At 39.2% G+C, this 19,197-nt stretch overlaps 1 protein-coding gene across 2 annotated transcripts in view; it reads left to right on the top strand.

Moving 5' to 3' along the window:
• Window positions 1-19,197, top strand: part of DLG2 (discs large MAGUK scaffold protein 2) — a 991,421-nt gene that overhangs the window by 141,410 nt on the left and 830,814 nt on the right. Inside the window, exon 5 of one of the 2 annotated variants that reach the window (XM_088051071.1) lies at window positions 5,541-5,639. In XM_088051071.1, coding sequence (XP_087907197.1) covers window positions 5,541-5,639 — 99 coding nt within the window. Of the gene's footprint in view, window positions 1-5,540; window positions 5,640-12,788; window positions 12,914-19,197 lie in introns of those variants that run through there. The other variant, XM_088051059.1, reaches the window with a different exon arrangement.

Raw genomic sequence — 19,197 nt, 5'->3', positions numbered from 1 at the left:
ATTAAATCAGATCCTGACCTTTCTGAGACACAAGTCCATAGCCAGATAATTGTTCCTGAGCTGTAACACTCTTTAAGGCTGTCATAAAATTTTCTGAAAGGTTGAATCCATATTAGTTAAAGTGAAATCATAAAAATCCCAGGGCAACCTAAATATTATTGTGATAATTATGCTCACTTTCAAACACAGTAACTTAAAAAAAAAAATTAAAACACTTGTGATGTGATTTGTACAGTAGAATCCATGCTCAAATGTGTATTTTTTTTCATTCACATTTACTGGTCATATTGGGAAGACTGGGGCAGAAGGGACATGCTTACAGGACTTAGCCATGAGACCTCATAGTGCTCTACAACATCACCCTGACTTAAGACAGCTGCAAAGTCTGAGCTAATGCAATGTGATGTGGAGCAAACCTTGATGTCATCAAAAAATTACCAAGAAACCCTTACATGGAAATGGAAATAAAATCCATTCTGACATCTAAATCATTTGACATGGAACTATGCCTTTCTATAGGGCCTTAGGAATACTGAATTAGAAAAGAAAGCCCTGATATATTATTTCTGGATTGAAATTTAGGCCCAGCTGAGGCAAATTAAACTGCCTGACTTCTGTGGCATTATATTTCTGATTTTAGTTTTTAGCATGGCCTGCTCTGGGATTGTCTGAGTTTTCAGTGTTATGGATGAAAGTCATATCCTGAAAAGAATTTGTTGAATGACATTTCTCCCTGTAAAAAGGAATATGAGAGGCATAGAAATAGGACTAGAAAAGCACATCTTATGGTCTCTAGGATTATTTCTCTGCATGGCATTGCAGCAAAAACTTCCCTCACAGATGCTTTGTCTCCCACAATCTGTTAAGATGTACAACTTTTTTGTTTTGTTTTGTTTTTTTTTGGTCCACTGATGCTGGCAGCACGTTTAGGAGAGCTGTCAGCTCGGCACAGGTATGGCAGAAAGGTGCAGAGCTTGGAGGACAGATCACAGGCACAGAAGGCGTTCATGTTGTTGCTGGCATGTTGTAAAGGATGAACTTGACTTGAGTCCAGTTCTGGTTCACACACAGCTTAGGCAGAGCGTGAGCAGGTTGGCTGTACCTGGCACAGAGGTGTGTTCTGTTCTTTGCTAGTAGCAGCATCCTGCTGAGCATCTCAGTTCTGCTCAGGTTGCTTCCTACTCCAGCATAGCTGCTGAATGAATTAATTTACATCAGTGTCCTGTAAAATGGATAATCCCAGCATTATTATGTTGAAATGTAGCTTTTTAGATGTTCTAATGATTTTCAAATATGCTTACTCTAGAAAAGTTAATTAAATAAAAGCAGTATCTATCAGCACTATATGTTTCTGGGTGCATTTGGTTTCCAGGATGATAGATTTCCTGACAGATGCCAGCATCCAGAAGTTAACAAATCATGGGTTTTTTTATTCCTTTCCTCACCTCATGCAAATCACTCGGGGCAAGCAGGCATTTATTGATAGGCTCTCGTGACACTGGAGCAGAGCTACCAACTGGTGATCCAAAGTTGTCGCCCTGAAAACTCAGCTTCTGAGCTTGCTGACATAGTTTTCTAAGGACTTTCCCAGGACAGTAACTATAAACATAGATATGTGTACATTCTTTCTGTTACACATCTTGTAATGGGCACCTCTCATGGCCAGTGCAGTGAGAAAGTGTTATCCTGACCATCCAATCCCTGGCCGTGGTAGGAAGCCTATAAATCCTGGGAGGAAAAATAAACTCTGCTCTTTCTTGCACCACACCTCAACCTGTGTTCGCGTGATCAATTGATCTTCAGCGGTAACACAAAGTGGCCAAAGACATCTCAGGGAAGCCTCTGTTTTGAATTTCTCTTGCTAAAAGCATAGAGGAGAGTGTTCCCTAAGCTAGTGGCTGTTGGGGAAGGTGCATTAGCTCTCTGAGCCCTAAAGCGGTCGCACATTTGTTTGGGCTCATGGACTGTAGTTCCTCACACTTCCACCCACCCTCCTGGGCCCTTTGTAAAGCTGATCAGCCTTTGCTAGCCATAGAAAATATTCCATGTATGTAAAAAAATTCAAAGTCCTGGAAGCAATATCCTAGACTGTGGAAGAGCAGAATAAAGTTTGCACGTATGTTTCCTGGTTTTTTTTTTTTAAATATTTTTTATATTCTCAGTGTTGGGCTTCACCCCAAGAAATAAACATGTGGTAACTATTGGGGATGGTTATAAATTCCTCCTATTGATATATCCGGTATAAATTCTGGGAATTCTGTAAAGTCTTATGCTAGTCTGGGGAATTCATCTGCCATTACATGGCTTGGCTGCTGTAGGAGGACCTCCCATAGAAACTCATGGAAACCCCATCTGCCATAATTGCCTGTGAGGGCAGATGCTCCTTCTGTCTGGTTGCTGGCTCAGACGTGAACTGGAACCTGCTGCCTGCTGAAAGTGGAACCGGTGACTAGTCTTTCATAACTCATATCTATGTACTTTGCCAAAAAATAATTAGCTAGTTTTGTTGTCAGTTGATTGTGTCATTTGTGCATGCCCTAGAAAGCTACCTGCAAGATGTGTTACAAGCACAGAAAAACTTCACTGAGCACAATTAAAATTAGACAAAAATAACAAAGGTAGGTAATGTGCTTACTCTTTTATTAATAAATATTTAAATAATGCTGTGAGTTTGCACAATGAAAGAGACATGCCGAGGAGATGATTGTCTAAACAGTATCTGTTAATTATAGTCTAAATAGATTAGTGTTAATCATACATAAAATTAGAAGGCTGCTTTAGGTGTGATCTCCAAAGCTCAAGGTTACTAACCATGTGAGTAAAGTTACTATGTGAAGTTTTGATCTTGCAACGTTTACTTGTGAAATCACTTCTGTTTCTCTGACCAATTTGGAGAGAGTAAGATCATGCTTTCTTCTGTGAAGAGGAAGATAGAGTTCCAACTGCCAGCTCTCTAGATGCAGGGCTGTGATAAAAAGTATATAGTTTTGGCAGTAATTGTAGTTCAAGCTTGAAGCTATTATTTCCAGAACCTCCTGCAAGGATGTGTGAGCATGGCGCATGTTGTCTGCTGCATTTGTAGTGTGTCATGGTGGGGCTGCCAGTTCTGTGTCTCCTGCTCATGGCTCAGGAATAATGAGGTGTTGCTGAAGCACTTCCTTTGCATGAGCAGGCAGCTTTTGGCTATAAAGTATAAAAATAATTTTAAGCAGGATAGACTTTTTGTTGGCCTCCAAAGGGAGGGTTGTATGTAATCAAGAATAAGAAAAGACTAATCCAAAATTGTTAGTTTTTAATACATTTGTCAAAATGCACAGCAAGTATTCTTTCTGTCTCTTGGATTGTACAGTCCCATTTATTTCATAACACAGAATTAAATATCTCTTGGTGTTCAGATGGATTTCTAATGTATGCTGGCTTTTTAGGTTGGGAAACCATATATTATTTTGTTAATGAATACTGAACCTTAATACACTGGAACAGAGAGATGTTCCAGATTTATTACAATTACTCTTGCTTGAGCTGTTTGAACCCCTCTAATGTCCTTGATTTTCTGCTCTTTACAATGAATTTGTGACCCATTTCCCTAAGGAAAACAATGGAAACATTTCAGAACATCTTATGACATTGTTTTATGTTCTTTCAAAATATTGGAGCCAACTAATGGTGAAAAATTTGAGAAAAAACATGTAAAATGTACACAAAGTAAGTTTCTTATCCCATTTTGCAGCTGCACTCATTTGATAAACGTTACCATAGAAGTTTCTGCTGAAGCTTGTCAAAACCCTTTAGAGGAGCTGCAGGAGCTCAGCTCCTTTAGAACCAGGATCTTAGAGCTCTTGATAGTTAGAGCAAATAAATAATGAATTGATTTGAAGAGTTTATATTGTTGCCTGTAAATAATAACAATGAAAAACATTTATGTCAGTTATTCAAAGAAAGCAAAGGTGAAACGAAAATTTTATGCATGGTTTTTAGCTCCTTGCAAAACCCATTTTCTCTTTGTGAAAGAAGCATTTAGGGAGTTGCTTGGATTTTCTCTAGGCTCTGAGGCAAGACCTGGGTTTAGTTTCCTGCTGTCCTTGAAAATTTTGGCCTCGTTGTCTTTCTGTCCCTTACTCCCTTCCAGATTACAAATGGGAGATACTCAACAGCCTTTGGTGAATAGAAATCAGCCATGGGTCTCCATGTGAGGGAAGCTGTAACCTCAGAGAGGACTTGTGGAGTCCTGTGTACTTAGACCCATGGAATGCTGAGATGCTGGGCCTGATCCAACCTTCACACACAGGCTTTACTGGAGCACAGGACTCATCCATTGGTTCCAGTGAAGCTAAAAGCACGTGTCTAAGTAGTTGGCTGGATTGGGGCCAGCACTCAGTCTTTTGCTGGACAGAGCCCTGAATAAACAACCTAGGATCAGAGGAGAGAACATTTGCACATGCGAGTGTGATTTGGCTGTTTCTGTGGCATTGGCTTGTTGTTTTCCAAGTTGTGCTGGCAAAGGCTGCTCTGCTTAAAATGCTAACAATTTCTTGCCTGTTGTGTTAAAATTGACTGCACTCCTGTTGCAAAGGCTAAAACAGGATGGGTCTAAATCACTCAGGGTGCTTGCAATGCTTGGCACCCACAGACACAAGACACTGAACTCTGTTTGAATCCTCCCTGCTTTCCTGTTTGTGCTTTTGCGGAATGCTCAGAAATTTTTTCCAGATCTGAGTTAGAGGCAGTCATCACATTTCATTCAAAGGCTGACTCTTCAAGCACATTATTGCAGGGCAGAGCATTGTAAACAGAGATGTCATTTGTAATATTTACTGTCTTAATGTAAAAATCTACAGTAATATATTAGATTTCCAGCAGGAAAATTGAAAAAACAAATATAGCAATTTACTATGCCTTCTGCCAAAGATATTATTTGAAGAAATACTGTGTGTTTTATGAGGGCTTTGCGTAAGCAATGTAAGATTGAAATCTGTGTAAGTGAAGGAAAAGTAACAAATAAATACATTTGAATTTAAAAGATTTACACATATGGTTACTGGTCAAGCAAGAAACCTTTTAATATTTTTTCACTTAGGAAAATGTCATGAATTAGAAAAAGAAAACAAACCAGATAATTTGTTTGTTGCTGTAAGGAGACATATATTCCTGCAGCTACTCCAGATGAGAGCCCCATCATGGTCAGCAGGTCTTTTTGCCAGGGCGCTGATTTCCTTCCTTATCTTTATGTTCTGTTGCTGAGAGCTGCAGAGCACCTTCAATGCCTTCTGAAGTCACACAGAGATTATGATAAGCATCATCTTGCAGATTTAGCCTATTAAGACTTTCACAGACTTCCATGAGAGTGCCTGTAGGATTAAACCCAGAAAGTTTTGCATGAAAAAACATTGAGGTGAAAATCTTCTCTATAAACCACCTGATACTTATCTGAATTCAGGCTCCCCTTTCTGTATGCATGCTAATCTTTATGTTCAAGTGTAATTGAATTAAAGCACACATCTCAACTGCTTTGTTTGTGTTTTTTCCATCCTGCTCTTTAGCCTGCAGCTTCCAATGGATCAGAGGGACCTGGCCAAGGTGGTGAACACAACAAGGAGAACCCAGCTTTTGAAAACTGTGTAGTAGACATGAAGACAAAGGTACTGTCCACTCTTTTTTTATGCTGGAGAATGAAATTCTTGTTTAGTGAAGTTTTGCTGGAGGTGAAGTGTGTAGGACATACTGAATTTGAGCTTCTGAGGTTTTATTTTTTTAAATTTGTTTTTATTTTATTTTTTATTTATTTTATTTTTTTATTTCTTAACGTCTGCATGTCCATTATCACATTTGAATGATGTTTTCAGCGGCACTTTATTGTGGTACATTGCTAGCCCTGGATGTTTTATGCTGACCTAGGCAAGATTTAATTTTAATTTTTATGTACAAGTCTCATTTGTATTGGTGATGGTTCTACAGATTTGCTGACCTCAAGGTAGTTTAATTTCAGTCTGTTTTTGAAGTCCAAGTTGTTGTGCAGTTAGTAGGTTTTATTCCAGGTGTTTTCAGTCTCTTAGTATGTATTGTAGTTTCTTTTTGGTCTGGAGTCAGTATGGACGAATTTGGATGTCAGAAATGCAATTATTTTTGTATGGGTAGCCTAATGATACCTATCATAGAGCTCTGCCAAATAGCATTACTTCATGGCTGTGGTAAGGGGCTGGGTTACACTTCCCTTTCTTGCTGCATGCAACAGTGAAGTAGTAAGTGTTTCATTATAGTATCTCCATTATTTTCATAGGCTCACAACTCATCTGGAACAATTCCCTTGGGCTTAGATATTATTATGTAGACTTTCAGCCTTGGTGTCATTGTGTATTTTTCCTTTTTGAAGTGATAGAAACTTACTAAGTTTTCTTTTAAAGTAAACAAGCTGGAAACATGATGTAAAGAGAAGAGACATTAACAGAGCTGTTGTGCTTGTGTAGTATCTTGTAGACTTCGGCAAAAGTTGTTTCCAACAGTAGGAACTTGCAGATTATTCCTCTTGTCTAAAGCTTTTCCATGGGCTTTATTTCCATTTCTAGATTGATTTCTCTGTTCATTAAATTTTAAAAATCTAAGGATCTAATTTTCTAACATGATTTTATGAGTTTCTTGTGTTGTTGTGCTCCCAATTTCCCAATCAGAAAATCTTGTACCGTATGGTAGCGTGGTGGTACTTGATAGTTGAAATACAAGGACATACATACTCATTGAAATTTGTCATTATATTTATGGAAGATTTTATTTCTCCAAAGCAAGAAATTATCATAAGTTTGATAGACACCCTAAATACCTTGTGTCCATGAGGATATTGTGAAAATCATGGGATGTAGTTATCTCCATTTTACAATGTGATTTCTGTCATGAATCCCCAGCTGAACAATGCACTATTATCCTACTTTTAGTCGCTGCAAACCCTGGACTGAATGTTTCTCCATCAGCAATCCTATATACTACATTTTCTTGCTGTTCATGTACAAAGTGTACCTGAGAGGAAACTCTGAAAACTGGCAACTCCATTGCCAAACTCTAAGACATTCAGAGCTGTGAGTGGTGTTTTGTTCAGTTCACAGTACCATGGGATAGTAGAAAGCAGATGTTTTGTTTTCGTTTCCAGGAACTTGTGGTTTAGTGTGTCAGTTCACTTGAAAGCTTAATTTTGTCTGATTTCTTTTTCAAGTCAGTGTGCTTGATTGTTAGTGGCTGCTGTGAGAGTGACACATAACAATTTAAGGGTGGCTACATGTTTGAACATATGTGCCAGAGCTTTTCAGTTCCTGATGATCTATTGGTTGTTAGATTTAGTTCCCCAGGCAGAATGCTTGAGAATGAAAATGAACTCTTCATTCACCATTAATCTTGAGAATTGAGAACCACTTCTGGGTGTACCGCCCTCGAGTACCACGTGATTCTGTTGCAGAGCATCCCAGCCTGCATAAAGCCAGCAGAGCATTTGTAACTGAAGCACTTCTGTTTCACTCAGAGTAAGGGATTTGTGTGAAGCAGGACAACAATTATGGGTTTATATAGGAAATAATAGATAGGAAAAACATTAGACATAAGTTTTAAACTAACAAAGGTTGCGGGGCTTTTGAAAGGCTAGCTTGTCCAAGGAACTTCAGAGCTGTAGGATGGGTCAAGGACCTTTGCTCCATACTCTGTGATGATGAAAGCACATGTCCTACAATCCTACAAGTCATATTGTGTTCCCAGCTTGCCATATTGCCTCCTCATTGGACCCCAAACTGGTGAGCAAGTGGCAATGAGACTGCTGAAGAGGCTGCACTGTGTAAGAAGTAGATTTTTTGATTTTTCTTCTGGGGAAGTTGCTTGGCTATAGTGGTGCGAGCTCCCATGTACTACGTAAAGGGGTGGTAAGGTGGGAATTTATTTGGGGTAAGAAGAGAATGAATCCCTTCCACAACTGTGAAGCAGAAACTTTTTCTGTGGCTGTTGAGCCTGAGGCCACCATGGCCACCTGGGTGCACAGACCTTCTTGTGGTGAAGTAGTGGAGCTGCCTGTCCACCTTTCTCATCTCCCTGTGCCCGTTTTACCATCTACCTTCAGGGCTTTGAGAGGCAAGGTCTGCTTCTCTACAAAAAAAAAAAAAAAAGAGAATTGTCTATTTCTTCTCATTGGAAAAGCTACCAGCTGGAAAAATTGGTCAGGACTCCAAAATTGATTGTGCTAAAAAGCAGTGAAATTTGCCATGCACGGGTGAAGGGAATGATTCGTGTTACGGCTTCTGTCTGAGACTCTTCTGGGCCTCAGGCCAGTTGCAGAGCTGCTGATCTTAGGGCTGCTGCAGTTAGGAGGGGAAGAATTGCTAATTTTGTGATCTTTAAATTAACACCAGGACTCCTGGGATTCTGATTCAGCCTGGGAACTACATTAAAATTCTGAGTGACTAAGGTATACAGAAAGTGCTTTCTGAAATTTGTATTAACTTCTCTTTCTGGATGAAGAAGGATTTATTCTGACATTTCATCTGTAATACAGCTTTTAACTACATATCCAGGATCTACGGGATTAGTAGTTTCTCTCTCCTTTTTTTATTTTATTTTTTTTTTTTAGTGTACCACAAAGCAGCCTTCATAAAGAAACTGTTTCATGAGATTTTCCCTTGTAGCATATACTTACTCAGATCACTTGAATCCTGGTGTTAACCAACTAAGTAACCAGTTGGGATCCACAGGAAATGCATTCAAGTGGTTTAAGTGGGCTCTGGCTGTAAAGAAATAATTTGCCAACTACATCAATTACCCTCTTGGAAGACGTAATCAGGAAAATATTTATTTGTAGATTGTTTGGATGCAATAGAGAACCTGAAAGGAAGAAAGAGGCTATAACCTGGGAAAGTAATACCATCAACAAATACTCCATAGTACACAATTTAAGATACATTAGGAGTAAATAAATCTTCCTCTATATTTGTAAGAGCGTGTGTGTTCATGTGTTCTCTGTGTAGGTGCATGGAGCTCTAAATAATCACTGGCTGAATTTTTCAAGATGCTGACATTGCTAATGCAATGTTAACAGTCTGGTTAGATGCCTCCTTTCTTAGTCTCCAAAACTTGGAGATGTAGTGCTCTTGCTTTTCTTAATCTCGACTCCTTTAATAAAAGAAAATAATCCAGTTAGGCTTTTTATTTTTTTTATCAATCTATTTTTCTTTACAGATTTGCTTTATAATATTTGGGTTTCAAAGAATTTAAGAAGTGTTTAAGAAGGTGCATAATGAAAGATTTAAAAAAAGAAATCAAAATCTTTTCTAATGATTTTAGCTTTTACGAAAGCTTGCTTTTACAAATATTGAATTCAGCGGGATGTTGCAGGCTCTGGTTCTAAATATAGTGGCCTAATTAAACCCTCTGCTTTGGTTATCCAAGTGGAAGTACCTGGATACAATGAAGACTTTAATGCCAGAAAGGAGCATTAAATTGTCCAGTATAAACTGCATTAAAAGACCATACGATTTCACCCACTCACCTCATATTGCTGGTTTTTGTATGCCTTAAAAACAGATACCTTGGTAAAATTAGAGGAGAAGGGAGCAGTCAGATGGGCAGAAGGGTGATCCCCAGAGCTGTTGGTGTCACAGTGGGAAATAGTTGTTATTCTTCCTATATTAAGGCTTCCCAAGAGTCAGAGCTCATCACAGAGGTGGTTATTTTTTACTATCCAAGTTGACTATGAGCAACTATAAACCATGTCTTTTCACCCCAGATGGCTGCTCCTCAAATTTTTTTAGTTTTTGGGTCAAGCCTTTCTATAGTAGATTTCAGTCAGGATCATATGTACATTTAATAAGAAGCTGGAAGAACAGAGGAAAAAATAGAACTAAGCAGTGATATGACCTCCAGAAATTAGAGCAGAAGGAGGTGTTGCTAATGAAGGGTAAAGCACTGCTAAGGATTTGAAAATCTTATTCTTGGGGAGAAAAAAATAATGGAAAAAGTATCTAGTTGGAGAAACAATATTAAACAGCTCAGCCTCTTTTTGGCGTCTGGGATTGGTTGTTAATGGAAATGAAGGACTGTGTCTTTGAAGAAATACTGGAGACCCATTGAAAGTCATCTGTTGCCAGTCATTGTGTGTTAGAAGCTATGACTGGGAGCCCTGGCAACCAAAATCAGCCTGTGGAAGTTTGAAGCTGGGGTCTGCATCACCAAAAGCATGTCATCCTTCTGTCTGGGGTTATGGGAGATTATGGGGCTAAAAAATAGGTGGCAGTATTTTAGGGAGCAAACTGCTCAATTATGTATTAAGCTGGAGGAGCACATGTGCAAACCCTGCCCTGTTAAATGCTCATTGTCATATTTAATGGAAGGAGGTGACATGAAAAAATTGGAGGAGTGCAGGAGGAAGCTTTTTGAGGGAGCTGGGTGAGTCACGTTCATGTAAGCATCCCCAAAGGGTTGAAACCCTCTGTTTTTCAAATCAACTTTAAATAGGATCATGAATTCACTGGGATTGTCTCACAAGAGTAGAGTTGCAAGTAGGAGCATTTACAGGTCATGCACTTAGAGACCAATCTCAAAATGCATCTCCGTATGCCAATTTCAAGTCTGAGATGAAATTTTACAGGCAAGTCATTAGGTAATTATATGTATGAAATATTTCACACCTTACTAGATCAGCTTGAGTCTATCAATTAGAAGAGAACAAACTGTTGCGTGCTTTACACCCAAGTGTTAAAATACCTGCTGATTTTAGAGTTGACTGAATACACTTTTACCCGGTAATGCTTAGAGCACAAGGGTGGCTTACGTTGCACCACTTTAATGGGTTAATTTCCTCTTAAGGAGATATTTAATTGGGTCTTGCTTCAAGGATGTGTGGAAGTTCCCTGTTTCATGTAATCTATAGTTTAATAAACTTGTCTGTTTGGCTACTGGACTAAATCTCAGTTGGGGGAAAACCTGCAGGTTCTAGCACTGCCTGTAAATGCAAATCAAGTTTGTTTTGTGCACACGTGTATGCTCAGAGCGAGTTAAAGCCTTAGACACAGTTCTAAGTGCTCTGGAGACTTTCTCTTTAAGATGTTGTATCCACCAGGACTTTAATAGTTGGGGGAGGGTTGACTGCTCTCTGACCACATATCTGATTCACTATGGATTTTGTAACTTTGGTAGCAGTGACCTCATTTTGGCAAAATAATATGTGTCATTTACCGAGCGTCTCACTGCTCCAACAATCACGGGAATATTAAGGTTATAACCTGAGTAATTTATGGAAGAGAGATGACTCTTAAATTATCTTTTATTTTCTTGGAAAGACTTATTCTATTAAAAACATATTTTAGCTCTGAGTGAAAATGAGAGATCTTCAGCAAAGCACCCAGGGGAGATTGTGCTGTCCAGTGTGTTGAAAAGGTGAATTGTAATGTATGGGTGTCTAGACATTTCCTCTTGTTGCTGTCAACAGTCCAGTTGGCTGTATTTTTTTTTTTTTCTCCAGTGAATAGGAGCATTGATTTTCCTCTCTCTTTGGCCAGAGCTTTCATTTTACATATCTTTCCCCTTCTGAGTCTCTTTCTCTCTCCCTCCGTCTTTCTTCTCTCTCTCTCTTCCTCTATCTGTAAGAGAGGGAAGCCCGTAAGAGCTGACAGCAAGCTTTCTAACTCAGAATGATTCATGTAAAACACCTGAAAGGCAAGCTCTGCACCAGAATCACTGCAAGAAAGGTAGGGCTGTGGGGGCTTAAACAGTCTGTAAAACTCCAAGCAAAACATAGAGAATGTGCGATAAATAGATTAAGTCTGTGAATCTGTCAATGATGCAAGAAAAGTTTGGGAGAGAATTTAAGGACTGTTTAAGCTCTGTTGTTAAAGGTGCTTTCTTTTAATTAAAAGTTTGATGTATTTTTCATAGATGGGGAAAAAAAAAGGTTCCCTTACAAAGCTTTGAATAATGCATATAATGTAGGGGTTTTTTCCACGGGTGGTGAACTAAAATTATACCACTGTTGTGCTTGACAGCCACGTGCATGTGTAAATGTGCAAATCCTGGTTCTTTCCCCTGACTGATTATTTTCTGCTATAGCTCAAGTTCGCCTTATCCAGCTGTTATTTATATACACTTCCCAAATCCGAATCTGACCCAGTAATTCTGAGCAATTGTAGCTGTGACGCACGAGTTCTTGCACACACCTTCATGTTTCAATCATGCACTTCCAGCAATGTGTGTTTGTAGGAATCATGCTCTTAATAAAACCCCTTGCAACCCAAAGCAGTTGTTTTGGCAGAGAAGTGACAGCACTGTGATAGATGGGCCCGATAGTTGTGTGTTTTGTGCTTGCTCTGAGTTAGTAGGGAAGAGGAGGGAGAGAGCGAGTGAAAGGGGGGAGGAAAAAAAAGACAGGGAAGGAGAGCGGGAGGGAGAGAGATTGAGAGAGAGCGAGAGAGAGAGCGAGAGAGAGGCTGAGAGAGAGAGACTTGGCAAGGGAAATCTTATGGGTATACTGAAACAGCAGATCAGAATTGTGAAACCAGAGCTAGGGCTGAAATGTGATGCTTTTGCTCTTTTGTGCTTGTTGTGGTTCTCATCTTCCCATTTAGAGGGCTGCATACCATTCAACAGCATATTTTGATCTCAGATTGAACAATGCAGCAATCAAGCCTGATAAGCCACCTGGAAGTTTTGCTTGAGACGATTTCTAGTGGGTTTACTGATCCCTGTGAGCATCATGACTGCCTTTAGCATTGTGGAGGAGGACTCGAGTTTCTTATGAGGGCCCCACTTGGAAAAGCCGGCTGTGCAGATTCAAGCCTCCGGTTCTGTTCATGCTATTCAAAAGCCTTTCCTCACCCTTGCTGATTTATTTTTATGATTTACATACACTCCTGTGGAGATTTACAGAATGGATTGTCTGTGCATTGTCACGACCAAGGTAGGACTGGAAACATTGCTGTTCTGTGTACATATTTCTCTGCTATTTTTCTGTTCCTGTAATTAAATAGATTGAGCATGTACTGTGTCAGGTTGCAAGATAAAGTGATGAATAAGCTTTGCTTCCATGAGCATTTTGCTCTCTTTATCTGTAGATTATGCAGTTTGTTTCTATATGACTTCCTAAATGATATGTTTTTTTACTAATTTTTTACTAGCAAAAGAAAAAGGACTTCATATTTTATCTTAGCCTATGCTTGTGTCTATTAATAACTCTAGCAACTAGAGCACTTTCAGAATACATGGTATACTGCACATATTTTCTCAGCTTATCAGTTTATTCTGTAAACTAAAAAATAATAAAGAAAGGGGCATTATATGGGTCCTAGGATTTTAAGGAGGCCAATCAGATGTAGTTTAGATAGTCATGGTGTTTCTGATTGGAGATGCAAGTTTCTTGTGGCTTATTGTGGCTTTTTTTGGGAAAAAGCATAGATTACTTTTTGTCTCTTGGCCTGAAAAATAAAAATCCCTAGGTCCCAGTTCAGGACTCTTATACTGCTTTTAGATCTAGCTGAATTGTTTGGAAACGGTCCTTCTAAATAATTTCTTCTGAACATGGATATAGACAATTTATTTTCCACAGCAGCAGCGTCAGGCTAAGGACTTCAGGGTTAGGGACACTTCCTAACCTAAAGATCTGGTATAGGGATAAGCTGAATGATTCCTTGAGACATCCCCAAACTTATCAAACTAACTTAATATTAAATGGCAGGGAGATGATAAGGGAACTCCCTTTTTGTTGCTACGGGGCAGGCAGGTCAGCGCGTGTTTGCAGCCACCTTTGCACGTGGTGGTGGGGTTTATAAGGAGCAGCTTGCAGGGGACATCCGGCTTTGGGGTTCAGCACAGTGCTCCCTGTTCTGCCTTACTTCTGATGAATTTCATCATTTCTACAGGACCTGCCAAATGCCTGGGGTGGGCAGAACCCCTGAAGGCTGCACAAGTGATAAGGCAAAGCAGGGGTTAGCACCGCTGTCATCACTGCTGTCATTTTTTTGCGTCACAGCTATGCAGAATGGGAACACCTGTCTGTAACACGGAGAAGGGCGGGAAGATAAACCCTGGGCACCCATGGGCAGAAGAGAGGGATGGTGGGTGACCACTGCACAGAGCAGGGAGCGCACTGGAGCCATGGAAACAGATGCCAGCTGTCATTCCCATTTGCTGGTGGAGAAACCCATATGGGAAGAGAACAAGAGGTGAATGAGGCCACAGAAGGAGGATAAATTGGAGGAGGCTGTGGCCTCATTCACTTCCTGTTCATTCCAGGTCCTCCTGGCTCCCACAAGCTGTGCTGTATCTGAGACTATATCCCCAGTCAGCCCTGGAGCAGAGCAGGGGCACCTGTGGGTACCTGTTGATGCAATACCACTGATAAGCACCCAGCAGAGGAGGTGCAGAACTGCTGAACAAAGCTGGGATGCAGGATCACACCAAACATCCAGTTTTTACACTCTCAAGTGTTGCTTTCCAGTTCAAAAGTTTGAAAAGAAGAGCTGTGATTAACCCTAATTCTGGGTGTCTTGTCATGCAGTGAGGACCTGCAATTACATCCACACTTGGCCTAGAGAGTTTGGGATGAAGGTGTCTAGAAATTGGATTTGGGACAGGGGAATAAGCCAAGTTTTAAGATGGTATAATTGGAAAAGAACATGTCCCAGTACCTTTTTTTTCATATGTCAAGAGACATCACATATTTATTTTATGAATTGGTGCTGAAAGTTTTCCACTGAATATTTTACCAGGGCCTTCTGGGAAATAACAAACATGGATTCACTGCTGGCTCACTACTGCTGCTGCCTTGAGCAGGGCTCACAACTCCATCTACACACATTTTTCCTTTCAGCTTTTCTGTCTCTTTAATCCAATGCAGAGTGTTTGAAATGATCTGAAAGTCAAGCATGTGAATGAGCCTCAAATATTCAACTCCAGATATTCAGTCTTTACTGCCAACGTTAGTGTTGAATGAGATACAATGTGAATTGTACATAGCTTTCTATCTGCAGGCATGTGTGAACAACATAATATCACATGTAACTGAGCTGAGTAATGGCAAAAGTCTAGTTTCAGAGCACTTTCATATCTCAACAGCTTGGAACCAAAGAAGTTACAGTGATTTTCTCATCTTACTTTGTGCCATATTTAAATAGCTGGATTAGTGTTGGTCCATAATCTGATTTTACTGGCTTTATTTTCATTGGAGTAACCCTCCTTACTTTAAAGCACCAATTTTTTTTTATCTGTTTATGCCAATTTTCACCAGTATAACAAGAGCAGACCTTTTTCAGAAAAATTGTTATTTTTAAAAAAATAATTTTGATAAGCATGAATTCTACAGAGCAACAGTGTGGCAATTTTTGACCTCAGGTCTGTTAATTGTCCATATTTGAATAGCTATTTGTCTGATTTATGAAGATAATTGCCATCCTCTGTCTTGAAAAAGTGGATCTTGATGTCAGAGGGAGTAAATACATCAGGTTTATTCTTCAGATCTTAAGTAATAAAAAACGAGTAAAAGATAAATACTTTTTAAACTGCAAAAGATGAACACTGTTCAAAGAGGTGACATTTTTAACACTTGCTATTAAATTTAGTCTGGAATTTTTGGTATTTTTGCATTATAGAAAATGACACAAATGTTGTGGTGGAGTGAATGTACCCTTGTAGATTATGTTCAGTGGATCTACAGATCCTGCTTTGAACTCCACATGGTAAAAGATGGCATCTAATAAAAATAGTTTCTGATATACCTTGCCAAATCTTAAATCCTACTGATGGTTTTTTCAGCCAAAGTGTAAAGTATGTTTAAGATAGATTTGAGATATTAATTTGCATAAATTTTTCCTCTTCTTTTTATTTCCTTCATTTTTCCATGCACTTCTGAACACAGGACTACAGAAATGCTGAATCAGTCAAGGACAGCTTCTTATGGTTGTCCTGCTTTATTTTAATTGATCACATTGCCAGCATAGCATCTTTCCTTTACTGTCACATAAAACATTTTAATTGGTGGCATTATTTTATCATTAGAAAGAATTCAGTATAAATTGAAGCTTATGTCGAGCCTCCATCCCAGTGGGAGCCCCAGGAGTTTTTGAAAGGGAAGAACATTCCCACTGTGCCTCCCAACTTTCAAAGGCAACGTGCTGTCCTCTCCTCTAGGTACCAGCTCTCCTTCCATCCTTCTGCCTTATACAGACTTATGAATACAACTGGAGCTGCCACTGGTGAAAAAGAACATAAATAGCTCTATGTTTCTTACTGTAACAGGGGCTGCTCCCCTGGAACCCCCTGTTCTTGGTATTAGGTGGCGTAGAAAGATGATTAACTTTCACTGGGGAAAAGCCCAAAAAGCTTTCTGGCACTAGTTTCTAGAAAGGAGAGCTCAGAGGTGGCAACTCTGCAGGCTTAGAACCTGGAACGCCAATGGCAGGGCTATAAAGACCTCTCATAAGAGAGATTTTGAAACTTCCTGGGCCATCTAGACTACTGGTTTAATATCCTTAATATCAGTAATGTTCTTAAGAAACTATCAGTGTTGGTTGCCATTTGTTTTGTTTGGGAGTTGTATTTTGAGGTTTGCTTAAGATCTTAGATTTTATCACCTGAATGCTTTTGTGTTTTGAGAAGGTGTACACAAAGAAGAGGCACCACTTAAATAATCCATATTTATTTAAGAATCCTAAACCACTTACATTGCCTGACTCCTAAGTGCTCAGCACTGAGCACTGGCAGCAGCAGGACTCCTGTGTCCCAGAACTGTGTCTTTCAGTTTGTAAAAAAGAGAAATTGCCTTCAGAGCCAGGGAGAACACTCAGCTTGAACTTGTTTTTTTACCTGCAAAAATAAATTCCTGTCCTCAAAATATTGAAAATTCTGCAACGTTTACTTCTTTTTAGAGATTCTTGTTGTTAGCTTCCAATTAAGTAGAGATTTACACCAGATTAGTCACTACACAGGTCTTACATTTAATTTGATTGCCACTGACCCCTGTGGAGCAATTAATTGAAAATGTGATTTCACATTACTGGGAAAAAAAATGTGTTTTATATATTTTTTTTGTGTATTAAAAAAAGGCTTGGTTCATTCCACTAGTGAAGACATTTGGCATTTTGTTTTTATTTTTGTATCTTTTTTACAAATTTTGTATTAGTCTAGTTTGAAATAATAACAATTGTCTTTCATGGCTGCCCATCTAGCACCTTTTCTATGAATTTAATTCACACGTTTAAAACAGTGAATTGAAGACAGAATGAACCCCCCCCCTATTTGGTACCAGTGCTGGATAGAAAAGCAGTAAGCTTGTTTATGTTGTTAACCCATCCTAAAGGTGCATGTGTACAATTTTGAATGACAAGGTTGCCAGGAGCCAGCTACATCTGTCTATCCTATTTTCTTCTGCTCATCCAGCCATATATATGGAACAGGGGACACCACTGTGTGCACTTTAGGCAAAATTCTGAACAGATATGTGATCAGAACTCACAATATGCATGATGGTCATGGAAAATAAGAAGTTACAGTGGTCAGTGACAGGGCAAACATCTGGCACACCCTGGGTGTGCTATGACTTTTCTGTAGGTCTCTCCCGCTCCACACACTCACCACCCCACTTTGTAGCACGAAGTTAAGAGCAAAGCAGAGGAGAGTTATAAAATTTGTCTGGCTAGTTCGATTTTAAACTACATTAGGTATGTAATTATGAATCTACATGAGGTATATAATTATTAATCCACAAACATATGATAGTGTGCTTTATTAGGGAAATATAGGAGCAGGTCTTGTGCCACAGTAGGATACTGTAGATTTTCCAAATGATAAGGAAAACATTCAGCATGTAGCTTACAAAACTGACTTCCAAAACCAACTCAGTTGATCTGGATTTTAGAACATGGCTGAAGAATGGAAAAATGTGGAGATGGCACCACTGGGGTGACCTCGCTGTTCCGGCCTCTCTGATTTAGAGTGGCAGCAGAAGCAGTTCTAAGATGCTCTGAGAAGGGCAGAATGGTCCATGAGATCAGGTCATCTGCTGGAGGTGAGGAGCAGGTCCACACACTGTGTGCCAGCTGCTGGTCGCACTTTGCAGATGAATCCACTAGAAGGTTCAGTTGAATTTTTGATTATTTCAGCCTGATACTAGTGCAAATAGCTAATAGTGAGAATATTTATTTATGCTGAAATGACTTTGTCATAGGCCTGTTGTCCCATCCCTTCTCCCCTGGTTGATTATGTTAATCGAAAAAAAAACCTCAGTATGCCTTAAAAAGGCATATACTTAGAGAATGAGGTTCAGTTTGTTTTGTGGGACTTCCTGCAAGATAAGCTGTACATGTCTGAGAGGCTGTAGATCAGTCCCAAAATTAGGAAATTATAAAGCTCAAAACAGATGCTGAGGTTAACCAGTGCCTTAGGTGTTATAGACTAGTATAATCTTACCAAAACTAACAGAGCTGTAGAGAGCTTTACTGCATGAGTATTTGATTTAAATTTAGCTGGATGTGAAACAAACGAAAAACCCCCACATTTTTATGTGTGCATATTGTTAATAGATCTGGGCAACATTGTTGTTTTTTCTTTCCAAGACTCCAGGCTTTGACTTGTTGCAGTTTGGAGTCATAAACTGGGTAGCTAAGTTTTTTTTGTGCTGAATTTCCTGGCTATAACAAACTGAAAACAAAAGAAACATAATGATTTCCCCCCAAGAGACTTGCATTTAGCAAAAATCAAAATCTTTTTCTATAGTCATTATTAGGTGCTGATGAGCACTTCAAACTGTGGTGTTTTCCTGCCAGGCCCTAAAAGTGTAATAGTGCTGAATCCATAAAATTTACATGTAATTTAGTAAAGTCTATTCTGAAGTGGTACTTGAGGAGAGCTTTGATGACTATGGGTTGGCTGCTGGCTAAACTGCACGGGCTTAGAAGAGTAGGAAGATCCTTTTCATTGATTACCATTTATCTTAGCTGGAGAACATACTCAGGGATGTTTGACAGATGGGGAGCGTATCTGAGTATTTATTTCAAATCTTTATTTACCAATGGTAAATTTTGGAACAATTATTGTGAGTCTCTAGCATTTGGATTTCAGACATTATGAATGTAAACTGATGAGACACATGTTGTCTTTTCTAGAAAAATAAAATAATTTTGGGGGGGAATTTCAAGAAAATTACGCAGAACAAACCAATGTGCACTGCATATGTAATGTCTGGTAATTATA

The sequence above is a fragment of the Pseudopodoces humilis genome, chromosome 2, assembly GCF_049639895.1.
Source record: "Pseudopodoces humilis isolate 2021_Gansu_Grassland_sample_001 chromosome 2, ASM4963989v1, whole genome shotgun sequence".
In the NCBI taxonomy this organism is placed as follows: domain Eukaryota; kingdom Metazoa; phylum Chordata; class Aves; order Passeriformes; family Paridae; genus Pseudopodoces; species Pseudopodoces humilis.
Note: the sequence above shows the minus strand (reverse complement) of the source record. Positions and strands in the feature narration are given on the sequence as shown.